At 48.0% G+C, this 13,684-nt stretch overlaps 1 protein-coding gene across 1 annotated transcript in view; it reads left to right on the forward strand.

Moving 5' to 3' along the window:
• Positions 1–513: 513 nt before the first annotated feature.
• The window catches only part of mycbpap (mycbp associated protein), a gene marked incomplete at both ends in the record, with an annotated part of 13,708 nt that continues 537 nt past the window's right edge, over positions 514–13,684 (forward strand). Inside the window, 18 exons of the mRNA XM_079730355.1 lie at positions 514–586; positions 709–758; positions 938–1,115; positions 1,451–1,563; positions 1,942–2,146; positions 2,879–2,994; positions 3,382–3,532; positions 4,465–4,583; positions 6,008–6,123; positions 6,237–6,366; positions 6,646–6,847; positions 7,487–7,674; positions 8,785–8,931; positions 10,334–10,432; positions 10,977–11,200; positions 11,761–11,879; positions 11,973–12,097; positions 13,664–13,684. The exon at positions 13,664–13,684 is cut by the window's right edge and continues 165 nt beyond it. Coding sequence (XP_079586481.1) covers positions 514–586; positions 709–758; positions 938–1,115; positions 1,451–1,563; positions 1,942–2,146; positions 2,879–2,994; positions 3,382–3,532; positions 4,465–4,583; positions 6,008–6,123; positions 6,237–6,366; positions 6,646–6,847; positions 7,487–7,674; positions 8,785–8,931; positions 10,334–10,432; positions 10,977–11,200; positions 11,761–11,879; positions 11,973–12,097; positions 13,664–13,684 — 2,376 coding nt within the window. The remainder of the gene's footprint in view (positions 587–708; positions 759–937; positions 1,116–1,450; positions 1,564–1,941; positions 2,147–2,878; positions 2,995–3,381; positions 3,533–4,464; positions 4,584–6,007; positions 6,124–6,236; positions 6,367–6,645; positions 6,848–7,486; positions 7,675–8,784; positions 8,932–10,333; positions 10,433–10,976; positions 11,201–11,760; positions 11,880–11,972; positions 12,098–13,663) is intronic.

Here is a 13,684-nt window from a genome sequence, read left to right on the forward strand (position 1 = left end):
GCGTGTCTGTTTAATTTGTAATGCGGTTTTGTACTCATTGACCAAACAAGTATGTAGGCTTACCTATTTTGTTTGACTTCAGAGATTAAAGTAAGAATTCTGACTTAAAAATCGGAATCCTGACTTAAATCTCAAAAAATCAAAAAATAATAATCACATATTGCCCTCGTCCTCTTCATATTTTAGGGCTCTTCGTCACATGAATAAATCGTGCTATAGGTCAAAGTTCGGAACTATATATTCGTGCTGCCAGGGCACCGCAGACCTGCCCTGAGCGTCCGTTGCTATGGTTACGACATAGCGAGCGAGAGGGAGGAAGTGGTAAGCTAGCTCTTATATGGTTGTACTCCGACGGTAATTATTATAAAAGTAATATTAAGATGTCCCATAAACATGGTTAGTGACGTTAGCAGGTTAAATAGGAGCGTTTAAGATTGGATTGAGTTGCTTGTGAGGACGCGGACGCCACGCTACGTGGAAGAGTAGACAACGTATAGCGGTCACTTATAGGCTATGGCTCATGTTGTTGCTACCGAGTCTGGTGAAATAACTCACCAAAGGGACTTCAGAACCCGAACTGCACCGGGTAAGTGGGCCTATGAATTACCCCCCTCCTAAGTGTGGTGTACCTCTTTCTCTCCTGTTTTCTGTATATTTCCTATAAAAAAAACACTAGTGAAGTTGACGGCAGCATCTCTCTTCCATCAGGGTGTGTTGATCGTTCCAAATTAATGCAAGTCAAAAGCATACAACCTAATGTGAGTACAGCCTATTCGTCAAGTTAATGATCCAGATGAGCAGCTTCCTTGTCCCTTCCCTCTTCTCTCCAATGTTCTCTCCTTCCTGCTTTCTTTGTCTCCAAGGAAATAGCCAAGTTCTTTCAGGGAAAATACACTGAATCGTTCAAGCAATAATATACAGGGCATGTGTGCTTCAGCTTCATTCACCAAAGCCTCCCACTGACCCCCGGAAGCAAGAAGAAATGACTGGAGCCCTGGCGCGGAGGATGCGAACAGGCCAGCAAGGCTGTAAAACAGTTGAAGAGGCTGAGGGCCAGCTCTGCCAAGCGGAGGGCACATTGTTGCTGCGCCACACAGGTGTAATGGACTGTCTTGGTATAGTCTTAAATTAGTCTTAGATAAATCATTTGCAAGGATGCCTCAGGACCACATCACTATGTATATAGTATATAATATTCCATCCAGACTTTTATGTACATACTTCGACCTCAACAAATGCATCGTCTTTTTTCATATGCTGCTCAAATAAACCAAATGACTACAATTCAGGATTTTATTTAGAGTTTAAAATATTAGATTAAAATAAGCATATTTGTTTGTGTAATCGAACAGAGAAAGCCACCATTGGTTATTTGGTCCCAACCAACAGAAGGAGGCTGTGGGAGATGGAACAGACATTTTCAACAGGAAGTGACACTTGTGGGTTTCAGAGAGGGCCCAGAGGCCACGACGCTACGACCATCAAGGCTTGGTTCTGCCCCACAGCATTCTGGGTAACCTGCAGGACTTCAAGAGTTATCTGGAGACCAGGGGAGAGACAGAGGTAAATAGGGAATGAGTAAATATGTGCTGGGATGGGTTTCCCTTAAAAGGGAGGCACTCTAACAAGTAAAAGGTAGAATTGTATTATTGGTATGTGTTCCATTTATCATAACGTTATAATAACAATTAATGACTCAACGTGTATTTGACTCAATTGTGTTGGTGTGTATGTCCGTGCGTGCGTGTGTGTGTGCGTGCGTGCGTGAGTGTGTGTGTGCGCATGCATGTGCATGTCATTTACCAAACTGACATTGTCATTGATTACTGAAGGGCCAATTCAGTGGACCAATCAGAGTTCTCAAGGCTGCACTATAAGCGGTCGAAACTCTGTGACTTGGTACTCAGCCCCTCTTCCCTGTCCTCCCTCCACGGCCCCCAGTCAGCCCGGAGGCTGCGAGAGACCACCACAGAGGCTCTGAGTGGACCGTCCTCCTCAGCCGCGGGGGGGGGGGGGCACGCATACAGAGGGGCTGAGGACAGAGGCTGCGGGCTCTCTGCGGGCCGGCCACGCACCCAGAGCCACGCCCTACGGCACTGGAGCGCACACATGAGGCAGCGGCGGCGGCAGCAGGAAACCCTAGCCAGTGAGTCCACGTAGGAGCCGGTCTCAGGGGAACCGGCTGCAACAGGATAGTGTCTATTCTCACCTTTGTTCAATAAAGTTAAATGCGTACGCAAAGGAAATTGAACGTAAAATACACGGATCACCTTCAGAATATCACTCCGCTTAAGACTCACAGGACATGGCCGAGATGGAGCCGGCAAACATGAGGTTCACTGCTGATCTTTTAACCCAGCTAAAACCTCGTCGTCACAAACATCCATTCACTAATGGAGCTCAAAGAAACATGAACAGGGGGCGTGGTATTAACCCAAATAACATAGGAATCAGTCCAAGGGTCATAACGGTTTAATATTGAGAAGAAACCCATTCATCCAAATGCTTGCATTGGTGATGGAAATACAGGGCCTTTGAGGAGCAGGCTTCGGGGGTAAGGATGTCTATACAGGTTAGCCTGTGTGCTATGGTGATTGAACCCAGCAGAGCATACCTTACAGTTAGGGGTCGGGCACCCTATTCTCCACCCCATGCCATAACTCCCCCCAGTGGGTGACGATGTGAATACAACACCCGTACAGTCAGTAAAGATGGAACTGCACCATGCCAGTCCACACCAGTCAGAGAATGAGTTATATGCATGTTGAATTTGTATTATATAAAATATATAATATTATTACATAGTATTTATGTTCTAAACAATATGTAATATCAGCGTTGTTTTTTTTAATCGTTATGTTTCTCCTCTTCATGTAAGAGTTGCTCCACAGGCCGGAGGGCTGGTTGCTGATGAACCGAGCCAACAGCTTCCGGGGGGTCCAGGAGCAGAGAGAGCTTCTGAGCCTCGTCCTGCCAGCCATACAGCCAGGACATGTAGGTGAACCATCTCCTCAGCCATGGTGCCCTCATAATGTGCTATTCCATCGCCCACTGGACCAAAAGCATCTTGCCACAATGCCACATAGTAGTATTTCTGGTGATGTATTCAAGCAAACACTGGTTCCAAGTAATTATATGGCATAATATAATAGCTCTTATCAAATGTATTATGTGTGGTTTGTGCGTTTGCATGTGTCTGTGTGTGTGTGTGTGTGTGTGTGTGTGTGTGTGTGTTTGCTTGTGTCTGTTTCTGTGTGTGTGTGTGTGTGTGTGCATGTGCATGTGTGTGTGCATGTATGTGTGTGTATGTGTGTGTGTGTGTGTGTGTGTGTGTGTGTGTGTGTGTGTGTGTGTGTGTGTGTGCGTGTGATGCGGACCCAGGGCTACCGTGTGGGCAGTGAGTTCTGGGCCCAGCCCGAGAGCTTGGGGGGCGAGGTGGGCGGGATCGTGGCCACCCTGACTCGTAGCCAGCGGGGCCAGCGGGAGCCTGTGGTCCACGTAGGACAACCACGCAGTGTCCAGCATGAGTCAGGTACACTCAGCCTGCAGGGACATAATTACAACCTGCCACCCATTTACACACACTCTTTATTAATATAAATATAGGCCTGCTGTAATTATAAATGTAACAAAATGTATTTTATTCTTATTGTATTTTAGGTTGCCTATTGACAACTGGCCGGGGACTACAGCTGGAAATTAGCCAAGTAGGCTAAAGCTGCTCCTTGTAGTGTACAGTTAATCAAACGGCACTGTCCACGATACTATGAACAAATAAACTAAACTAAACTAAACTAAACTGAACTGAACTTAACTTAACTTAACTTAACTTAACTTAACTTAACTTAACTTAACTTAACTTAACTTAACTTAACTTAACTAAACTAAATGAGAGGAGACCTAAGTCATATTCTATATTGAAACGTGAGCACCAACCCGTGGGCTGATATATTTATTCTGCATTCATTTTCTCTTCTTTTAATTTGCCCATTCTTTGCGAGAGGACATTTCAGTAGTATCTGTCAGAGCTTTTCAATAGTATCTGTAAAAGCTTTTCACAATACCCCATGACAGCGTCACAGCAGTACGTATGAGCATGTCATAGTTCCGTTGTTTGTATGATAGTGTCTCTATAGCGTCTGTAAAAGCATCTGATGTGCTTGTGGCTGAGGTTTTCAGTATTTATGTTTGACAGATTCCCATCAGTTAATGTGTTTCCATAACGTGGGGAGACATTTACATTTAAGTCATTTAGCAGACGCTTTTATCCAAACCGACTTATAATATAAGTACATATTATTACATATTACAAGAAAGTGAAACATTATATCGCTGTGTGTACAATAAGGATGTTGTTATACAACAAAGACAGCTAGGATAAGATGCCACATAACTAAGTATCATAACTAAATACAACATACAATAAGTGCGTACATTAATCTGTAGACATCTTTGTTCCTTCAGGGAATGTTGTGTCAGAGAAGTATGGTCCCGCCCCTAAAGCGTGGAACCAGAGTGAATACCTCCAGCGACAACAGCAGCAGATCCAGCCGCTCCTCAAGGAGCTGGACCTTCAAACGCCCGTAAGTCGTTTAGCTGCTGTGTTCACTTTCAGCCACTTTGGATTGACGCATCTCCTGAACCACTGAATGACTCGGTTATGACCCGGATCAGACCACAGCTACACCCCCCGTCTGCTGAACACAGTTTAGCCCTAAGCTCTGAACTAGGACTTAAAACTGGTGCTCTGGTCACACAGTCAAACACAGATTGGAGCTCTCTGTTAAGTGATCTATTTAAGGTTTATATTAAATGCAAATCATGCATAGCTCAATTTAGATTATTCATTCCTTGTCAAATCTTTGTATAAAACACAAACCTTTCCATGAATTATTATTTTTCAAGTTTTTTGTTTGAGTGCAGTCGATATGCCTGTTAAGCTTGTTAGGTATAATCTAATCTTGGATCCAGCAGTCCTTTAGCAGAACTTCTGGGGGAGATGGCACAAAGCCTTAGCCGGAAACCAGAAACTGCATTGTGGAGAATTACGCCTTATTTCCTTTTCTCTTGTGTCCGGTAATATAAATGGATAAAGATTTCAAAAGGGGATTTTAATCGTTTTTTTTACAGTGGCCTCACTACACAGTGTTGATTTGAAACCTTTACAGACACTCTTTTATAGTAAACTACTGCTGGCCAAGTTTGTGTTACAGATCCCGCCTCCAGCAACAGCATTCAAAACAAATATGAAGCGAAACCATGTGAAACGGCACGTTCACCCTTTAGACATTAAACCAAAGTCGGATTAGTGAGACTCGTTAAAATCCAACCTTTCTTCTTTACTACCATCATCCTTGTTGATTTGTCCCTCTGTTTTGCACCACTGACCACTATATATATCAATTGTATATTTATATATCTCTATGTCTGTTATCAATGCCATGTTCAATCTGGCCTTGGAATAGAGCATCTTTTATCCGTCTCCACATCAGCGGGTGGCTGGCCTGTCCAGAACACTTTGTCTCTGCCGCTGGCGCCCTTTGTTCATGTTAGCCCACCCAGGACCACTCGGTTTCTGGATGTGCTTTAGCCAGAACAAAGAACATGCACAGAGGAAGACACACACACACACATACACACACACACACACACACACACACACACACACACACACACACACACAGACACACACACACCGACAAAGACACACACACAGACACACGCACACACACGCAGATACACTCACACACACACACACACACGGACACGGACACACACATAGACACACAGACACACACACAGACACGGACACACACACACATACACACATACAGACCCACACACAGACACAGACACACACACACACACACACACACACACACACAACTCAACAAATTTTACCTTTCTCACATTCAAGGTCAGGTAAATCATGACCAAACCAGAGCTCTGTATGCTTTTGCATATGACGAAATCTTTAAATTCATTTCAACTTGTCCTCTGATTTAAGGACATGGAGCACTTGGAGGTGATTGGATCCGGCAGGCCCGTCACACGTGTTTCAGTGCCTCCGAAGCCCTTGCACCGCGAAGAGGAAGCGCGGGAGAAGGCGACGACAGAGAAGCGGTAAGAAAGCGTTGCGTGCCTCGCGTTGCCTTCTGAACTGACCCTCCACCCCGCTGGCTTCCTCACTCCCTGTCGGCCGGACCTCTGTGACCTGTGCCCCCCCTGTGACCCAGAGATCCAGGGGTGCAGGATGATGGTGATGATGGTGATGGTGATGATGATGACACCGCCGTGATGCTGGTCCCTGCCTTGATGTTCTGCGGCCAGAGAGCCCACTGGACCGGCAGCTCCTCCTCCCACCAGGTACAGCAGGTCCTTCCCCATACAGAGCTGCCCTGCTCCGACTGCTGTGATACCCTCCTCCTCCTCCTCCTCCTCCTCCTCCTCCTCCTCTTCCTCCTCTCCTTCCTCCCCTTAAGTGGAAAACACCAGATGCCAGGCTCGGCATCAGGATTAGATCAGGGCTTCATGGTGTACTGTGTGATGTGGTTTGACCCTCTTTAGACCTCACCCCTTCTGCTTCATCTCTGTTCCTGCCTCTGTGTCTGTGTGTGTCTCTGGTCCGTGTCCACGTCCGCTCAGGGCCAGCCGGGGATCAGCTCCAGGATGGGCTTTGAGGTTGTGATCGGGGCGACGGCCCGCTCGCACCTGTTGCTGCGTAACCAGGGCAACAGCGCCATCTACTACACCTGGCAGCGGCTGGAGCTGCCTCGCTGCTTCACTGGCCCGCCCCGCACAGCGCGGCAGACCGCCACCCCGCACTTCTACTTCAACTCCTCCATGGGTACACAGTACACACACACACACACACACACACACCATCACCCCAAACACACACACACACACACACACACACCACCCCAAACACACACAAACACACACACACACACACACACACCATCAACCCAAACACACACACACACACACACACCATCACCCCAAACACACACACACACACAAACACACCATCACCCCAAACACACACACACACACCATCAACCCAAACACACACACACACACACGCGTGCATGGCATGAATGACATGATGACAGAGCAAAGCACACAATCTCTTTAAAATCACAGCTACACACGCAACCTGACTTACACCACGCATAAACCCTTACAGCAATACGCCCACCACTCAGACACACACAAACACTCACAAAACACACAGAACACATACACACAGTCTCCAAAACAGGCATTCTCCAAACCACACGTGGCACATACACAAACCATACAAAAGAAAAAAAACACAGCAAATGCACTCGCATGGCACATACACCAAGAGGCCCCATAATCAACACACATGTTATTCAATGGCGCGTGTTGTGGTCGCGCCAACGTCATCGCTCCGTTCACCATCCTTTTGTCTGCTCCGTCGCCCCCCTCCCGTCCTGTCCCATCTCCCCCATCCACCCAGGTGTGATTCTCCCGTGCGAGACGCAGCAGGTGGACTTTATATTTAAATCGGACACGCCTGGAATCAAGTGTGAGCTTTGGCAGCTCAACACCCACCCTGTGCTGCTGGGAGGAGCCGCCATGCAGCTCACACTGAGGGGAGTGGCCCTGGACCGGGACACCAACGCAGACCACAGGCTGGTCCTAGAGGTAGCCTACTGACCCCAGACCACAGGCTGGTCCTAGAGGTAGCCTACTGACCCCAGACCACAGGCTGGTCCTAGAGGTAGCCTACTGACCCCAGACCACAGGCTGGTCCTAGAGGTAGCCTACTGACCCCAGACCAGAAGCTGGTCCTAGAGGTAGCCTACTGACCCCAGACCACAGGCTGGTCCTAGAGGTAGCCTACTGACCCCAGACCAGAAGCTGGTCCTAGAGGTAGCCTACTGACCCCAGACCACAGGCTGGTCCTAGAGGTAGCCTACTGACCCCAGACCACAGGCCGGTCCTAGAGGTAGCCTATTGCAGTCAGACCACAGGCTGGTCCTAGAGGTAGCCTACTGACCCCAGACCACAGGCCGGTCCTAGAGGTAGCCTACTGACCCCAGACCACAGGCCGGTCCTAGAGGTAGCCTATTGCTGTCAGACCACAGGCTGGACCTAGAGGTAGCCTACTTCTGTCAGACCACAGGCTGGTCCTAGAGGTAGCCTACTGCTGTCAGACCACAGGCTGGTCCTAGAGGTAGCCTACTGACCCCAGACCACAGGCCGGTCCTAGAGGTAGCCTACTGACCCCAGACCACAGGCCGGTCCTAGAGGTAGCCTATTGCAGTCAGACCACAGGCTGGTCCTAGAGGTAGCCTACTGACCCCAGACCACAGGCCGGTCCTAGAGGTAGCCTACTGACCCCAGACCACAGGCCGGTCCTAGAGGTAGCCTATTGCTGTCAGACCACAGGCTGGACCTAGAGGTAGCCTACTTCTGTCAGACCACAGGCTGGTCCTAGAGGTAGCCTACTGACCCCAGACCACAGGCCGGTCCTAGAGGTAGCCTACTGACCCCAAGACCACAGACTGGTCCTAGAGGTAGCCTACTGACCCCAGACCACAGGCCGGTCCTAGAGGTAGCCTACTGACCCCAAGACCACAGACTGGTCCTAGAGGTAGCCTACTGACCCAAGCCCACAGGCTGGTCCTAGAGGTAGCCTATATTATGTATGTGTGTGTGTGTGTGTGTGTATGTGTGTGTGTGTGTGTGTGTGTGTGTGTGTGTGTGTGTGTGTGTGTATGTGTGTGTGTGTCTGTGTGTGTGTGGACGCAGAGGGAGTTGGAGAGGAAAGCGATGGTTAAAGTGTGCCAGTCGTTGGTCTCCGAGGTGTTGCGGGGGGTCACAACCCCTGAGAGAGCCAGCTCACCTGCAGAGCTCTACATCACCGAAGACCAGGAGTTTCTCTGGAAGAATCCCAAGGTGAAGACAGAGAGTTGAGACAGCCATATTCCACTGGAACGGTTTACTAGAAACCTTTTATATTTTCGTTTAGGTATATGTATTGATCAAAGTTTCTTGCCTTGCCATTTAAATGGACCTCTAATGAATCAATAAGAATTCATTTTATAGGATACAATATATTCCTCAGCCAATTATTATTTTACGATAAAAAAATCCATAAAGAGCCGTTTCATGTACAATCTAGCGTCAGGGTTTCTTTCTAAACATGGCCCATGGCTCATCGTTGGTTCTGGATGAATCCCCACACGGTTCTCTGTGAGACCATATCACCTCATAATGGACTCATTCAGCATCTTGTTCTGCTTGACATTTAGACACTATGGCGTGGGCTGACCCCAGTGCGTCTCTGCAGCCCTAAGCTGCCCCACTCAGGCTCTCTGTGGAGAGACATGCTATTGACTCTACCATGGGGCTGTTGCTGTCATAATTCCACTTTCATTATTTCTGCTAATATTGACTCATAAAGTTCCAGGGCTATTGCTGATTTCATTCCTAGCTGTCTCTCTTTGAGTTTGTGAACGTTTGTGAGCAAAAAAAACGTAAATCTTTTAACTACTTCTCAGTCACAGTACCAAAACAAGAGTGCTACTTCTAATGTTTACATTTGGGGTGAGATGTGGTCACACTAAATGCTCTGGCGTGCAGTATCGACACAGCAAAGCCGTTTTGACCAATTATATTGGTTGCGGATGTTTGAGTGAGGTAAGGAGAGACGGCTACAATGGTTTGTCCACCCAGACCAGTATGGTCCTTTAAGTTGGTCACAATGTCGCCCCATACACACACACAACCATACACACACACGCACACCGGGAGTACAATGCAACATGGCTGTTGTTGGTTTTATTAGAGTACTGATTCGATTGGAGATGAGCCAGGCTCCATTCTGCTGATTCAATTGGCCCTTGGTATGAAATAGGAGTTGAACACACACATACACACACAATACACACACACACACACACAATACAGCACTCTCGCTCTGTCATTCCTGAAAGTTTAGCCTCTCCAATCGGGTTGTTGTAACAGGAGAAATACAGGGCGAGGTAAATGCAGGGATTTTTATCCTGCAAACATTGCTCACCACTGGCGTGACTCACCGCTGCCCCCGTTCCAGCTCTGTCTGCTATTTTCTGCGTACACGTTCTCTAATTGCTGCGACAGTGAGAAGGCTTCATCGATTCTTTCATCACGTGGAAGCGTCTCTCTAGCAGGCCACGGGTTGTGTTTTGATTTCAGGTGTATCATTTTCAGGATAAATTCAGTACAGATTATATATTTTTTTAAAAGATAGTACATTTGCAAACACCCCACAATGACTTGACATCAAACTTGTGCGTTGCTTCTGTATCGGGTCCAGTTTCACTACGCCCCGGGGCCAGTGGAGGCCCTGCAGGGCCTTTGGCAGACTGCAGCCCCAGGAGGTGACTGGGACCTCTCTGTGGAAACACTCAGACAGGTAGGGGCCTTCCTCTCTGCTAAGATGACGCTGTTTACGCCAGAGAAGTATCTAAACTCTGTCACTGCACATGAATTTAGATTGTATCCAGGTTTCAAAATCTTGAATGTTTGCACGAAAGGCACATCGCGCTCCCAACCACCTCAGCCTGTTGGCGTGTTCACGAGAGATCTCTGCTTGACGGCCACTTGCACCTACACGTTTCCCATTTGTAACACATCCATGGTTCCCCTGGTCTATCTAGATCAAATGTAGCTTATGCCCAACTCCAGGGGTGGTTCTGACAACGGCCTACATCCCTCGCACAACCGTTCCCGCCTTTTTAGATGGAGACAGCATGTCTCTGCATTGCGATCTCACAAACGTCTTTCAATTCACCAATTGAAGAGAGATTCAGTACGCTCTTGACAAGGTCAATGTCAGGAAGTCACATGGGCTGTTGTCACAGTGAAATGATTAATGTTGTGATCGCAAACAACGGAAATGTAGAAACGAGGAGTCTCAGTGTAGGCTTCTGTGTGCCCTATCTCTACTGTTTGTATAGGTTTGTAATTTCTCTGCCCTGCGGTGCACACGGGAAGAGCCACTGTCTGCTTTGTATTTGCGTCCATGCAAGGCGGTGCTGTCGCTGCCCGAGGAAGACCCGGGCCCAGTGGACACCGCCCACACTCTGACCCGAGACCAGGGCCTGGCCCGGCTCAACTCCACGCTTCTGGAGCTTCCACCGCACCCCCTTACCTCAGCCCCCATCACACCTGCGGCTGTAGGGTGGGTCATGCACGCACACACACACACGCACAACAACTACAACACAGAGACATCCCCTTGACAAAAACAATTGTAGCAGGGAGTCAGGATTACGACATATTACTCCCTTTAAGTCGCTCCCCTACGAATATATGTATGCTGCGTGGTTTAGTATCTATATTCAGATACCCAACCAGATCCAGTTGAGTTGTAGTAAATCTAGAATAAAATGTTTTTCTAGGTGCAAGGGTGTCTACATTCAATTCATTCAGAACATATTGCCTTAACGTTGCATGAGTCAGCCAAGCATGGTTTATAAAAATAGTCTAAATTCCATAGAACCGCAAAACTAAAATACTGTTCCACAACAAAGTCTGCAGGTAGTCAGCATGGCACTGTGTGAGCCAGGATACATGCTGACTGCAGGGTATCTTCCTTGAATAAGGATGATTATCCTTATTCAGAGCAAGGTGTGGCTGAGCTGCCTCTTAGCCCCTATGGCAGGATGTCTGGACACAGCATAGCATGTGACATCAGAGCAGTCGGTATACGGTTGGTGTGGTGTGTGGCGCCCCCTGCAGGCGGCAGCTGTGGAGGGAGCTTCTGGACGGCCTGGCCGGCGAGGCCTCCGCGCTCCGACACATGCTGGGGCTCCCTGAGACAGACACGTGGTCACAGCCCATCCTAGACCCTGACCTTGGTGAGAATCATACCGCCTTGATGGGTAGATACAATTAAAAGACGGTTGTTTGGGGAAATGTTCATGCCGTGACAGAACAGTGTGGTCTTGTAGGGTTGGAGGAGGAGGTGAAGACGGTTGGAAAGGGGGAGAGGAAGGGAGGTACCAAGGAGGTGCACAGAGCAGGGGGTGCAAAGGAGAAGGAAAATGGAAGAGGAGCCTCTAAGGCAGCAGCCAAGGTGAGTGGAAATCAGTGTGTGTGTGTGTGTGTGTGTGTGTGTGTGTGTGTGTGTGTGTGTGTGTGTGTGTGTGTGTGTGTGAAGTGCAAGTTGGCATGGCAACACAGTCATGGCAATGAACAATATACACAAAAAAAACAGCAAAACACACCAAAGTAACCAGTCTTCAGAGATTCAGTAGAGCTGCTCTGTGCTCATTTTAAATGCTGCAACGCAGCATTTTTTTCCACTGAAGCCACCATTATTTGAAACTTTCGCTGTTTATGCGAGAGCACAACAATTATGCTTTCAGTGCTTATGCACTGCCAGGACAAAAAATATATATATTACCAGGGATTTTCTTTGCTAGGGCAGCTGACTATTGCTGTTGAGCCCAATGTAATGGTGTAAAATAAAAATGAATAAAAACTTGGATGCACCTCAATTACCCTCAAGAGCAACACACGACTCCCAAATGCTTCATGGCCTCAGACCATGGACCTATTAAAGAAGCCTCAGACTTACATGACTAGTATACACAGGTGATGTCAGCAGGCACTTTGGAGGCACGCTTCATGGGGATGGGCTACCGGACGGGTATTTCAAATTGGCTGAGTTCGCACCCCCAAGGCCAGATCCATCGTATTTATTCATTTTATTTCGATATTGCCCCTGGCCTGACATGTATGACGAATGACCGAGAAGAAGCGGTCAGGTTGTGTTCGGTGTTTTTTCTTGGTCTCTCCCCCCCCCCCCCCCGCTCTAATAGTTGAGTCACTGGCTCGGCTAACCCATTAGTCACCCAGGCTGCCATGGCAACAGAAGACAACATAGGGCTCGTTCACACTGGATCCCGCGTTGCGGCGATTACCGCAAACTGCTGCGGCAATGTGGGAGCGTAGCGTCATGTTGTGCACTTGAAGCACTTCTTCATGGCAGGATTATACAGTTCTGGAAAGTACCACACGCTGGGGATAAGTCTCTTTTTTCATCTTCACAGGGGTTGGGTTAATAGTGGAATGCCTCATTGATAACGTTACATGGTGAACAAGGTTCTTCTTCCCGTTGGCTTCTTCTGGTCTTATCGCCGGTTTACGTGATAGGCCGCCGTAGCGTTACGTCGAGTTGCCTTTCTCCAAAAGTAGATTCCGTAGAATCAGAACTTTTCGCTGCAGGTCCGCTTTATCCTTTTTCGCCACCGCCGAGGCCTACACGCAATACCCCAGTTCAAATGAATGATTGAACTGGCGATTTCGCCGCAACGCCTGATACAGCGTGAATGGACCCATGGTGGTCAAATGCGCACCTGCGCATCCACTCTGTGTCCAGGTTGAACTGATTGCATACACAAAAAAGCCACTCAACTCATTTGCACCCACATATGCACGCACTCGCGTCAAACAGCCTGTATGAAATAGGCTGGACATAGCATTACCCACCATATCTATTAACTTGTACCCTTAGCAAACTCATCAACATTGTTTTTTTTACCGTCTTTAAAATATATCGGGTTTACAAGATAACCAGAAGGGAGTATCTCGCTAACGCTCTCTCTCTCTCTCTCTCCGCTGTTCGTCATGGGAACAGGAGCGTGTGACATCGAAGGAG

This window comes from Pollachius pollachius (genome assembly GCF_949987615.1).
Source record: "Pollachius pollachius genome assembly, chromosome: 2".
Taxonomy (NCBI): Eukaryota; Metazoa; Chordata; class Actinopteri; order Gadiformes; family Gadidae; genus Pollachius; species Pollachius pollachius.